Here is a 12,838-nt window from a genome sequence, read left to right as displayed (position 1 = left end):
GTAATCTTCATTCAACTGTAGTAGATCGTTTGGTTATATATGAACGAAGAGATCATAAACAGAAGGAAGATATCTTTTCACAAAGGAAAGAGAAGGAGCTTTTTGATCAAATTCAACAACAAAATCCATACGAAAAATAAATTTAGGTGTGATGGACAAAGAAGGGTTACTTGCTCAAATATCTTTCAAAATTCATAGAATAAACAAAAAGAAAAGCTAAGGTTGAGAGTGAATGGAGTCATCTTCTGGTTCAGTCTCCCTTTCTCCTAAAAGAGCATCCTTCAGTGAGCTTTGCCTTTCCTCCTGTGGGTTGGCAAAGAACAGTCTGGCAGTTTCCACACACCACAACCGTCTGAGAGTGGCTGAACACCGTCGTACTGCACCACACACAAACCCGATCACTTAAGTTATCTCTTAGATATGCAACTAATAACATTTAGGGATTCAGACTTTGCAAATTCTTACATGTTGAAGCAGCCTTGACACTTGACATCCTACATCAACCACATAACATCGAAATGATTATAAATTAAATGGAGTTTACTAATGAGGGAACCAAACTCAAAACTCAATTAATAAGAACAATAAGGTTTAAAGGCTTTCAGCTAATAAAGGAATTAACAAAGACTAATTGTTTACCATGAAAAATGAATTGGGTGACTGAACAAGACGCTTGAGCTTGTGCTTTCTCTTCTCGAGCTCAGCAGGTGGGTTAAGCAGATCAATATCGTTTTGAAGGACCTGAACATTATTCAAAAACTCAGATTTTTTTTTTTTTTTCAGCGCAAAACAATTGATCTCTCACTTGCTATGTAAGAATCAAATCACGCAAATCGCTTAAGACATAAGAATCGCCTTAAGAGAAGGCACGCTCGAAACAATAGGTAACATGAAAACAAAGGAAACATATAAGACTCAACTATGAAATCGACATTAAGGCGTCTATAATGTTCTTAAACAAGAGAATCGAAACGAGAACTAACCATTTTCGTTGGCTTCTTAGAGATTCTGCGACGACAAAACTCAGAGAGTAAAGAATCAGCCGACAAATGCTCTTGGGAAGATGTAAAACCTAATTCGCCTTTTATACATACACTCGAAAGTTAATCCAGAACCCTAAAGCGGCTGAGCCTATTTCCTAGATAATAATATATCTTATTAAAATTATAAAAACAAAGTTGAATAAACAAACGTTGATATGGCCGAGTTGGTCTAAGGCGCCAGATTAAGGTTCTGGTCCGAAAGGGCGTGGGTTCAAATCCCACTTTCAACATTTATTTTTAACTTTATCAACATAAACATTTTGGGCTGAATGATCCATTATACTTAAATTTATTGGGCTCATCTAATGATAGTTTCATACCAATTACTAATTAGCTTTTTTTATTAACCCACTACACAGATTAGTAAATTAATAAGAGTAACTTTAGTTTTTAATCTTTCCAAATTGTTTTTGTTTTCCCTCGTTTCTTTTGATTATAATTATTGAAAAAGTACACCTTTTGCCGCAATTTTTTTAAAATTAATTTGTGCTCATTAAAAATAAAATAAAAAACGATAAATGCATTTTTAGTCACAAGTTTATTCCCCGACTAATCTGACCTTTGAAGTCGGAACGTCGTCGTCTCCTCCTCTCTCTCTCTCTCTCTCTTCTGTAGTAAGTAGTAACACACTCAAACGAATCGCTCCATCTCTTTCGACTCGCCGGAACTTATGTGGAACACCGGCGATTCTGACGATGACGACTTCCAAATCCCTCCTTCCTCACAGCTTTCGATTCGAAAACCTCTTCAACCTGCCAACGCTACCAACATCTCTCACCTCCCTCCGAACAAGAAGCCCAGACTCAGCCGTTATCCGGGAAAGGAGAATGTGACTCCGCCTCCGTCTCCGTCTCCTGAATCTAGCTCCGACCCGTCTGGTAATTATGGTACGGATCTGCTCTACTCCTCTTCCTCCACTCCAGACTGTAGCTTAGATTGTATACCGTCGAGTGTTGATTGCTCTATCGGAGACTTCAGTGCTCCAATTTGTTCCCTCGTTGAAGACGGCCAAGTTTTAGTTGATAAATTGGAAAACGATGACTGTTTTAAGGCGAATCGTGAGGGCTACTTGTGCAATTCCATGGAGGCTAGGTTATCGAAGTCGAGGATTCGTCTTGGGATTGATAGTGGAATCCATGAGGATGAAAGTTTTGTTGAGTCCGACTCTGAGCTTGACGTCTTGTTAAAGCTTTGCTCTGAGTCTGAGGGTAACAGTGGAGAGTGTAGTTTAAGCAAGGATGATTTGATTCAGTGTCCACTGTGTTCGATGGATATTTCAGCTTTGGGTGAAGAGCAGAGGCAAGTTCATACCAATAAGTGTCTTGACAATTCAGATAACCATGCTCCTGAGCAACTGCAAGTAAGTAAGCTTCTTCGTTATCTCATAAACTGGAATTGATATCAACCTTCAATTTAACTCTCACAGAGATTTTGCTGATACACGTTTTGGTTACTTGTGCAATGAAACTACATCTTAACATATCCCCCCAAAAAAATGTAGGAGTTTTGTTTGTTCAGTTGTTTCTTCATTAAGCCATTGATTGACTGCTGACTTGTAAATATGATTGTAGGACTCTCTGAAGAAATGTGATAAGTCATCTTCTCTTATTGAAGAATCTATTGATGATCCAGTTCAGCTTCCCCAGCTAGTTACTGACCTGTCTCCAGTGCTTAAATGGCTTCGGAGTCTAGGTTTAGCTAAATATGAAGATGTTTTTATTCGCGAAGAGATCGACTGGGATACCCTTCATTCACTCACTGAGGAGGTAATGGATTACAATTACTTTATGAAACAAATTTTTTATCATAATCTTTCACCAAACTGAGGAAAATACGATTTTTTTTTCTTTATGTGCATTTTATGCATAGCTTGTTTACACATAGAAACATGATTGAGAATTGACAAGCTTATTATTCCACAGGATCTTCTAAGCATAGGTATCACATCACTTGGTCCCAGAAAGAAGATTGTGAATGCACTTAGTGGACTTAGAGAAGTAGATGCGTCTTCAGCTGAAGAAGCACAGGCGCAGCGTCATTGTACAAGTTCCCATATTACAGGGAGACATGAGGACAAGACAACCAATCGTAAGGCAAGTGTGCCCAAAAAACCAACTGCAAATAAGTTGATTACAGAATTTTTCCCTGGTCAAGCTACCGAGGGCACAAAGATTCGGAAGGCCCCTAAAGATCCTGTGGCAGAAAAGAGTCCACCAGATTCGAGCTCAAGACGTGCTGTGAGAAGAAATGGCAACAATGGAAAATCTAAAGTCATTCCACGGTGGAATTGCATTCCGGGGACACCTTTTCGAGTGGTAATTCTTCATAACAAGCCAGGCCATAGTTTTACTTCTTCGTCAAAGTTATATCCCATGATTGCAACCTTGTTACATATTTCTCCTTCTCATGCAAGTCAAATATGCTCATGAAATTAGTTCCTGCTGATGCTGAATATTTATGTTTGGTGATTCTCTGGTTAAATATATGTATGCAGGACGCATTCAAATACCTAACACGTGAATGTTCCCACTGGTTTCTTACACACTTTCACCTTGATCGTAAGTAGTCTGCTGTATGTCTAATTATAAATTTATACTAAAGCATGCATATCATGGAATCAATTCTTAAAGTCTCTGGATCCTCATTTACAGATTATCAAGGTCTGACAAAGTCATTTAATCATGGGAAGATATACTGTTCCCTAGTTACCGCGAAGTTGGTAAATATGAAGATTGGGATCCCATGGGAGAGACTACATGTCCTGGACCTTGGCCAGAAAGTTAACATTGCAGGCATTGATGTGACCTGCTTTGATGCAAACCATTGTCCGGGATCCATCATTATGCTCTTTGAACCAGCCAACGGTAAGGTGCGTTCTTAAATAAGACATTTCTAGTGTGTAGTCATAAGCGTATGTTTAACTTACCATGCACAACGTAATTGTCCATGGACTCTGTTAATTTGTATAGGCTGTTCTACATACGGGTGATTTCCGCTATAGTGAAGAGATGTCAAATTGGTTGATTGGATCGCATATCAGCTCTCTTATTCTTGATACTACATACTGTAACCCCCAGGTTCGTCTTTCATCAAGATTTTGTAGCATAAGAAATCTCAAGTTTTTCAGTAAATACTCGGTTTACATTAGTATTTGAAATCCTGTTTTGCCACAAGTTTTTTTTTTGCGTGATTCCATTTTTTGTAATTTCTTCATATTACATTTAGAGTGAACAAATAATAGAACTTCATTGATCTAAGAATTTACGTTTTCTTTCAAATAAGAGTTGTTTGATATATATGTCATAATTTGTTGCAGTATGACTTTCCAAAGCAAGAGGCGGTAATACAGTTTGTTGTTGAGGCTATTCAAGCAGAAGCATTTAATCCCAAGGCCCTTTTCTTAATTGGAAGCTACACCATTGGTAATATGTTCACTCTTCTCATGCTTTTCGATATATCATGTTGAGATCTAAATTTTCCATCTCTTCTCTTTTAAAAGGGAAAGAGAGGCTGTTCTTGGAAGTTGCACGTGTGCTACGGGAAAAGATATACATCAATCCCTCAAAACTAAAACTCCTCGAGTGCTTGGGATTCTCAAAGGAAGATATGCAGTGGTTTACAGTGAAGGAAGAGGAGAGCCACATTCATGTTGTGCCCTTGTGGACGCTTGCCAGTTTCAAACGGATGAAGCATATAGCTAACCGATACACAGTAAGAAACACATCCATTTGGTTTGACTGTCAAAGAAAAACAAAACATATGATTTTCTTTTTGGCTGATTCGTGAGAGGATGAGTTCTAATGCTTTTTAGTCCTGCAGAACCGTTACAGCCTTATTGTTGCATTTTCTCCAACTGGTTGGACATCTGGGAAGACTAAAAAGAAGTCCCCAGGAAGAAGGTTGCAACAGGGTACAATAATAAGGTAAAATTTGCCTATATTCATGTCCTGTGGCATTGAGCTCAAATTCATGAGCCAGAGAATCTTTTCATATTTTTCAGGTACGAGGTTCCTTACAGTGAGCATAGCAGCTTCACGGAGCTAAAAGAGTTTGTGCAAAAAGTGTCGCCTGAAGTTATCATACCGAGTGTTAACAACGAAGGACCCGACTCTGCAGCTGCAATGGTGTCTTTGTTGGTTTCGTAGAACTGTGTTTTACATCTGCGACAAGCTCAAGTTTGCATAAAAGGCAGCCTCCTTGGCTACCAATTGAGCAGAGGCAGAGCCGTCAAAGGTCTAGAGCAAAAATTGAAATATCATGTTCTATCTAATTGTAGTTATGTAACCACATATTATGTTGTGTTTTTCTTTTTCTTCACGGACTCCAAATGTAATTGTTAAATCAACTTCTTTGTTTTTTACTTGTTTCCTCAAAAAACTAAAATTATGCTTTACACTACAGGGCTTACTTAACAAGCATTCTATTATGAAAAAGCCTTCCAAATTTCACAATTTCCATTGTCAATCAAACCTGTGTACCAGAGCCCGGTCTGTCAAGAGGAATGTCAGCAGTACGACCATAGCCAATACCAGAAGATTCCAGAGGCAAAGGTGATAGTCTGCAAAGCAACAGGAACACTCCAATGATTCCAAAAGAAACTAAAAACAATCATTACACAACCAAAACGGTTTCTAGAATCAAAGACGACTAGCCATTGTTATAAGAATGAAAAAAGATATTACCAAGTACCAATTCTGGGATAAATGTTGTGAAAATTTTGTATATGGTATCACATATATATGCAATGAAACCTGTTTATTCTTCAAACCATCAACGAGAGATAATAAATCATTGTTAGAATACATACACACACATACCTCTTTCACAGAGTCCAAAAGAAACATGCTCCTCAGCTGTTGATGTTCTTCTCACCTACAATCAAAACCATCAACGCTATCAAGAAAAAAATCGGCAAGAGTCAAACTAAAGGTCACAGTAGATATTATCAATTCAGTGAATAAATGTTTTGGTGTCTCAAAAAAGACCCCATTATCTCCTTTAGACCTTTACTTTCAAATATCTGGGTGATTTGATGTGATATCAAGTTAGAGTGAGAGAGATAAATGAATTAGGTAGTCGTATAAACTTATAAACTTCAGTATTACCTTTTCGTATTTGAACTTTGGTGCATTCTTCTTGCTCAAGTTCTGCAGTAGTAAGATGAGCTCTTCGCATTTTTTGGAACAGGGCTCCTCGGTTCAGTAAGGTGAGGCATGCAATCATTGTTCTGCGTACAAGGAAAACAGAGGCATGTCAGATGGCGTGAAATCATGTTCCATGCACACATACAAATTTGTCGAGGGTGAACCTATTGAAGATGTTTCATGCATGCTGGTTAGCCTTTTCCATTGTTTGAAGATGTAGGTGCTGCAACAGTAAGAGAATGAGATCCTACGTACTGAGTGACTGAGTGATTGTGTTGATGACTGAAGCAAAACCTTGAGCGGTCTGAATCTTCTACAGTCTTCCGATCTGCACATATATAAAATGAGAAACCATTAAAATAAAGGATTATAATTGGTTGCACTGAAAATAAACCAAAAAGGAAAAAAGAAGATTACAAAGTGGTTGAGTAAACTTGAAACAGAACAAAGTAAAGAGAGGAAGACCATTTTTCCAACGGAAGAAAGGGAACCATATATTATTATCTCCATCTAGAGTAGCTACCAACACCAAAATAAAAAAATAAAAAAAAAGATATCAGTATCTCTATCAAAACTAAATTGTGTAACAAAGAATAAACTTTTTAAAGGGAATAAGACTCACACTTACGGATGGGGAATTTGAAGTGGACAAGGAGGAAGACGTATTGTATAGAGTCAAAGATGTTCAATCACAACAAAATTAGTTTCATGTTGTTACACTGTGAGCACGCCCGTCGGCCAAGTTTTTTCTTCTCCCCGATCAGAAGAACCATGGTTCGTTTTTGATGTCTGAAAATAACAACCTAAATGCCACTCGTATATATAATTCTTAAAATCCAAGTGAAAAGAAGCTTCATACCTGCTGCTTAGACGACTTGTTTAATCCCGAGTCTTCTTCAAAACATCTCTGATCTACACATATAGAAAAAATAAGAAGAAACCATAGTCAATTTTCAAGTCTGAATTAAACAACAACCTAGAGGAGGAAACCAGGAAAACAAACCCTAAAATCCCCCAAGTCTGAAACGTCATTCATTCTTCAAACCATCTCCCCGATCTGCACATAGAGAATTAGAAGAAGAACCATCGTTATTTTGTAAGAGTCAAAGTGAAAACCCTACAAATAAAAAACCAAGAATTTTGAAACCTTTAAAATCAGGTGAAGAAACGCCATGGAAACAACCGTCCTCCTCCTCCTCCTGCGATCATCCATCACTTGCGCCATATCCTGCTAATTCATCAACGATCCTCTGAGAGTAAGAAGACAAGAGAAGAGACGGTGATGTACGTTTTATCATTCAAACAAATCTAACACGAAATTCTACTTACAAGGAGAGGATTTTCACCGTTGTTGTTTGAGCAATCATCCTCCCAAATTCTGTTCCGACTCTTTCTTTATCCTTCAGCAATCATCATCAACGAGAGAGAGAGAGACACTAATGCGGGAGAGTCAATCAACACCATCAGAGAGAACGCTCTCTCTTGTTTTTATTTTTTCTATTTCGTCAACACTGAAGAATAGTGTGTGTTGTTGATTTCTCAAAGAGATGTTGAAAGTGTGCTCTATTTATAAACATCTGTGTTCTCAAAAATATGGAAATTTGTTTTTATATACGTTGTAAGAAAAACGGAAATTACTAAATCTTAAAAAATGGAAATTTACTTTTTAACCTTAACAGAAAAAGGAAATTCTTTTTGATATACGTTATCTGTAGGTTATATATGGAAATTTATTTTTATATACGTTATAAGAAAAAAAGGAAATTACTAAATTATATATGTTAGGTTTTTTTGTTTGTTAGTCCTGAACTCCTGATGTGTCATCTGTTTGGGTTGCGTTGACGGAGGAGTCAACGCCACTGACGATAAGGGTTTCAGTTAACTAAAAAAAGTAATTGTGTGAACAACAGAAGCAATTAAAATTCTTAAAAGTCAGGGTCCCAAAGTAAAATTATATCACCAAGCATAAGTCCCATTCTCTAAGAACCAATCCCAATTTTGCTATGCATTAGCTTCATTGCTCGATCTGCCTTCCCCACTTTACTCAAAGCATTGATCATCACAGTCCCTGCCACTTCTCTTCCTCTCTCTGTTTATCCCGTCAGCCAAATTTACATGCCTCTTTATCCGACCTACTTTACACAGTCTACTTCTCATTTCAAGTATATCTGACACGCTGCATCAAGTATATCACACCCATTGGGTACAATAATAAGGTAAAATCTGCCTATCTCACCAAAAGTCATAGAATTGTTGATTTGCTGCAATTCAATAAGAAAAATAGAAAACAGATATGTAGATTCGCATTGAGTATCTGTTGGAAAAAAGATAGATAAATCCTCTAATATCAAGCTTCAAGTAAACAAATACATTAGATTCGAGTAGTCGTAGAGATTACAAACACAAAAGTATAAAAATTTGTTACAAAATTTCTGGAAAGGAAAAGCTCTCGTGATAGAGATCTGTTTATCCACCATGCAAAGTAGAAATGAAAACTATAACATCTTTCTCTTCGATTCTGGTATCGAGCTGACCGCTAAGCTCCCAATCACAGTCGTTCACAAGCACAAGAACCCCAGGTCTCCTGCACAACAACAATTGATAACACCATTCTTTAACAATTTAAGCCTTGATTGAGCTTCATGATAAGAGAAGAAAATTAGCCTTACACAGTATCTCCTTTCATGAACATTTCAGGTCTCTCTTTGATCAGATTTGTACGAACCCAAGAAAGCAAGTGCTTCATAGTAAACTAATCCAAACGGTGAGGGAATGAGTAGAGGAAAAATACAAGCTTTTATATAAATCAATCATAACCCAAAACTCAAGAATTCAAGCTTACATCATCTGCTTCTGTTCCATTGGGCAAATCGACGTTTACTTTATGGATCTTTTCAGAATCACAGAGCAGCTCTAGCCCACCCCTACATATAAAAATCAATCATTCAAACTTCAGCTCTACAATAAAAGCAATCAGATCAAATCCAAAATCAGAGACAGTGATAATCTCACCCAAATTCGAGAGTTAATTGCATCGTCGTCGAGGTTTGCAGGAATCAAAATTCAAACCCGATGTCTTCTAGGGTTTTACGTCTTTCAATCAGATAGATAGTTCGTGTAGCGTTTTCGCTCTTTCCTAAACGACGTTCGTTTAGGGATCTTGTTGGGCTCTTTCATTGGGCCTATTTTATATTACTAGATAAGGCTTATTACTTTTCCCAATGAGTGATCACGTTAAAAATATCTCATCGCATCTTCACCGTTGATTTATACGAACTGTAGCGTATCAGTGGACAAGATTGAGTCCTAGTTTTTTAACTAGAAAATAGATGGTGCCTGATATTTATCCCCAGCGACCGGCGAAATTGCAACCAAGAGAAAGAAGAAGAGAACTAAATCAGAGATTTAAAACGTGGATGGAATTTATTTTTCTCGTTTCTCAATTTCTTCTGTAAACTAGAATTAAGTTTTGTTTCGCTATCTGAAGCTCCATGGAAGCTTATAAGCAATGGGTTTGGAGAAATAGAGAGTATGTACATTCCTTGGGATCCCTTGCCAACGTAAGATTCATTCTTTTACTCTTCTCCTTAATCCTTTTTTTTTCTGTTATGTTCTGATTCTCTGTCGATTAGAGTTTTGTTTTTGTTTTCTCGTTAATGTCAATTTCAGAGTTTTCATCGTCTGGCTTTGTTTGAATTTTTGCTGGGGGAGTGTGGTGTTAATATAACAGTGGAATTTGAGATCGATCGAGGCGTTTCTTTGTATTGGGTTTAAGGATGAAACCTTTTTCTTAAAGTTTCAGACTTGGATTAGCTCATTTGATCATTTTCTTAAAGTTTAAGTCTTGGATTAGCTCATTTGGTTGCTTACCGTATCGTGAGAAGCTTTGTAGTTGTGAAATTCACCAGCTTGATAATTCGTCAAGTATGTTTATTTTTCGTTGCAGGGATTGACATGGCTGCTTCCTGAGAAGTTTTCTGCTTCAGAGATTGGACCAGAAGCAGGTTTTGTGATACTTTGGTAACATTTTACTGCTTTCATTCTTAGATTAAACTATTTCCTCTATCCCTCTGTTAGCTCCTAGAGTCTCTTGCTGGGGTGGAACACTGTCCTATACTTAGATTTAGCGGTTCTCAAATCGCATACTTCATTTGTACCTCTATGTTTAGTTTCCTAAGTCTTTAACATTAGAACACTCTCCTATTTCTTTCTTTCTTTTGAGTATGTCTTTTGTACTTTTGAATATGTATGTGTGATGAGAGTTTTGGTCATCTTTTTTGTAGTAACGGCTTTTTTGGGCATATTCACAACTATCAATGAACACATAATTGAAAATGCTCCAACACCTCGTGGTCATGTTGGACCTTCCGGGACTGATCCATCCCTTTCTTATCCGCTACTCGTCGCCATCCTTAAGGACTTGGAAACTGTTGTGGAAGTGGCGGCTGAACACTTTTATGGAGACAAGAAATGGAATTTCATTATTGTCACTGAAGCTATGAAGTAAGTTTGCTTTCTTCTGATCACTTAGATTCATACAACATGCTTAGTTGACATTTTGATATCTTGAAATGTGTTAGCCTCTGATTAGGTTAGCCTTGTTTCAGGTCTCTGATTAGGTTAGCCTTGTTCCGTAATAGCGGTTATAAGATGCTTCTTCAAGGAGGGGAAACACCTAACGATGAGAAAGATTCTGACCAAACAGAGTCGCAAAATAGAGCTGGTAATTCAGATAGGAATCATGGACCTCATAGTTTCATAAACCAAAATCATCATAATCCATGGAACTTGGAAGGACGAGCGATGTCAGCTTTAAGTTCATTTGGTCAGAATGCAAGAACTGGAACAACAACAACAACAACAACATCTACCTCAGGTTGGTCTCCAAGGGTTCAACATCAGCAAGCAGCTATAGAGCCTCCAATGATCAAGGAGAAGCGAAAAACGCTGTCCGATCTTTTATCTGAGAAGGGTGTTAATGGAGCGTTGTTTGCAATGGGTGAGGTTCTTTTCATAACAAGACCGCTCATATACGTTCTTTTCATCAGAAAATACGGAATCCGGTCTTGGATTCCCTGGGCTATTTCTCTTTCCGTGGACACACTGGGAATGGGAATTCTTGCAAATTCAAAGTGGTGGGGGGAGAAGAGGAAGCAAATTCATTTCTCGGGACCTGAAAAGGATGAGGTTAGAAATTTCTCAGACTCAATCACAGTAATGTTGAACCGGTTTCACTGATATATCTTGTTTTCAAATTTAGCTTAGGAGACGGAAGCTGCTCTGGGCATTGTACCTCATGAGGGATCCATTCTTCACCAAGTACACAAGGTGAGTGTTCTGAGTCCCATTTCTTTAGCTAGGGGTGTCTAATCAGTTTTTCGGTTCGGTTTTTAGTTAAGGGATGTTATTACTTTGGGTTTCAGTTATGACTTGTTCTGAATTGGCAAAAAGATGAAACCGAATTGGTTTATATCCTCCTCATGGCTGTTATGTCTGTACATTTAGCTTTGGTCAATATTAGATGGGGGATCACTAGGTTTAGGCTTATAGCTTAAGCTATCTCAATTAAATAATAAACGGATATGGTTGGGTGGGGATTGCAGGCAAAAGCTGGAAAGCACTCAAAAGATGCTGGAACCAGTTCCGTTGATCGGATTCCTCACAGGTATACTTTTAAAAACTTTCATGTCTGTCACAAGATGAGTGATTCTCGTGTTAACATGCATTGACTGACTCAGTCTATTTTGGTGGTTCTGTCTGCAGAGAAAATTGTGGAGCTTTTGGAGGGAGCTCAGTCACGGTACACTTACATATCGGGATCCTGAGGTTGACCGACCATTACTTTATTGTTTTTGCAACGGACGAAAAAGAAGATGGCCATTGTTGGGAATACGTAGAGGAAGTGTTTCAGGCTTTGTAAGAAATTTGCATTTATTGCAGTTTAGGACATGATTACAGTGTTATGCGTCTATGTCTAAAGAAGGGACCTATACAATAATAGCGTTTTCATCCGAGAGAATGTTTAGTCGGGGTATAAGTAAAACGGACCATTTCGTTCCTAGTGTTACCTAAAAACACAAAACCTCAAACTAACAACAATTCAGCGTGAATTATTAAATGCTGACGTAGTGCTGATAATGTTATATGCTGTGCTGTGCGATGGTATGCCAAAGTTGGTGGCTATCAAAATGACAACGTTATCCCTCGGTGGGTAGGCCCTCCCGAATCTGTTATCCCCGGCCCAATATGTAGTAAGTATTGTGGATCCTACTTGGGGATAACCAGCTAAACCGGTCTTTCATTCGAAATCGAGTCTCGGTTTACTTTTCTAAACGGATCCGTTTTATTTTTGTCATTAATATGTAGGGTGAGCCACAAGGGAGTGGTAGGGTCCAGTAGTCGGGCCTAGCTAAGGGCAACATTATTGGTGGGATCTTAGAGGCTAAGATCCCCCAGTTTTTACAAAGAAAAGATCTTATATAAGATCTTTCCTTTGCAAAAACCGAGGGATCTTAGCCTCTAAGATCCCATTGATAATGTTGGTCTAAACCCCTCAGCAATGTGTGTGGTGTGACCGGCACTGGAGGGTAGGGTCCAGCTCAGGCCCACTTACACTTCGTTATCGTTTTGTAGCCCTTTCTTTTCTGGAGG

At 38.1% G+C, this 12,838-nt stretch overlaps 4 protein-coding genes, 1 long non-coding RNA gene and 1 other non-coding gene across 11 annotated transcripts; 3 read left to right on the top strand and 3 right to left on the bottom strand.

Moving 5' to 3' along the window:
- Window positions 1-55: 55 nt before the first annotated feature.
- Window positions 56-1,096, bottom strand: LOC17890516 (40S ribosomal protein S27-2). The gene is made up of 4 exons (XM_006295271.2): window positions 984-1,096; window positions 640-741; window positions 466-494; window positions 56-377 (listed from the first exon to the last, which is right to left on the bottom strand). The coding sequence occupies exons 1-4, from the start codon at window positions 984-986 to the stop codon at window positions 251-253; spliced, it is 261 nt and encodes an 86-aa protein (XP_006295333.1). The 5' UTR covers window positions 987-1,096; the 3' UTR covers window positions 56-250.
- A 96-nt stretch (window positions 1,097-1,192) lies between these two features.
- TRNAL-AAG lies at window positions 1,193-1,273 on the top strand. The gene has a single exon. It is a non-coding gene; the product is annotated as a tRNA-Leu (tRNA).
- A 333-nt stretch (window positions 1,274-1,606) lies between these two features.
- LOC17888618 (DNA cross-link repair 1A protein) lies at window positions 1,607-5,403 on the top strand. Its single transcript, XM_006293682.2, has 10 exons — window positions 1,607-2,403; window positions 2,615-2,809; window positions 2,966-3,358; window positions 3,538-3,601; window positions 3,695-3,912; window positions 4,013-4,120; window positions 4,360-4,465; window positions 4,543-4,754; window positions 4,863-4,966; window positions 5,044-5,403. Exons 1-10 carry the CDS (start codon window positions 1,714-1,716, stop codon window positions 5,186-5,188), a joined length of 2,235 nt encoding a protein of 744 aa, XP_006293744.1. The 5' UTR covers window positions 1,607-1,713; the 3' UTR covers window positions 5,189-5,403.
- On the bottom strand, window positions 5,377-7,703 carry LOC111831026. 6 transcript variants are annotated; one of them, XR_002834337.1, is made up of 10 exons: window positions 7,517-7,703; window positions 7,335-7,415; window positions 7,191-7,244; window positions 7,047-7,099; window positions 6,810-6,976; window positions 6,605-6,706; window positions 6,352-6,515; window positions 6,149-6,270; window positions 5,861-5,915; window positions 5,377-5,601 (listed from the first exon to the last, which is right to left on the bottom strand). It is a non-coding gene; the product is annotated as an uncharacterized LOC111831026 (long non-coding RNA). The 6 variants fall into 6 exon arrangements; XR_002834335.1 differs by having other exon boundaries at window positions 6,810-7,099; window positions 7,335-7,437; XR_002834334.1 differs by having other exon boundaries at window positions 6,810-7,099.
- A 799-nt stretch (window positions 7,704-8,502) lies between these two features.
- LOC17889089 (ubiquitin-related modifier 1 homolog 1) lies at window positions 8,503-9,312 on the bottom strand. The gene is made up of 4 exons (XM_006295235.2): window positions 9,200-9,312; window positions 9,030-9,111; window positions 8,857-8,939; window positions 8,503-8,771 (listed from the first exon to the last, which is right to left on the bottom strand). Exons 1-4 carry the CDS (start codon window positions 9,220-9,222, stop codon window positions 8,654-8,656), a joined length of 306 nt encoding a protein of 101 aa, XP_006295297.1. The 5' UTR covers window positions 9,223-9,312; the 3' UTR covers window positions 8,503-8,653.
- Window positions 9,313-9,510: 198 nt separating this feature from the next.
- On the top strand, window positions 9,511-12,248 carry LOC17889929 (peroxisome biogenesis protein 16). Its single transcript, XM_023784858.1, has 7 exons — window positions 9,511-9,747; window positions 10,134-10,191; window positions 10,471-10,690; window positions 10,795-11,374; window positions 11,448-11,515; window positions 11,791-11,852; window positions 11,951-12,248. The coding sequence occupies exons 1-7, from the start codon at window positions 9,679-9,681 to the stop codon at window positions 12,010-12,012; spliced, it is 1,119 nt and encodes a 372-aa protein (XP_023640626.1). The 5' UTR covers window positions 9,511-9,678; the 3' UTR covers window positions 12,013-12,248.
- Window positions 12,249-12,838: the final 590 nt, after the last annotated feature.

The sequence above is a fragment of the Capsella rubella genome, unplaced genomic scaffold, assembly GCF_000375325.1.
Source record: "Capsella rubella cultivar Monte Gargano unplaced genomic scaffold, Caprub1_0 scaffold_4, whole genome shotgun sequence".
NCBI lineage: Eukaryota > Viridiplantae > Streptophyta > Magnoliopsida > Brassicales > Brassicaceae > Capsella > Capsella rubella.
The sequence above is the reverse complement of the archived record's forward strand: the minus strand, read 5'-3'. Positions and strand labels throughout refer to the sequence as shown.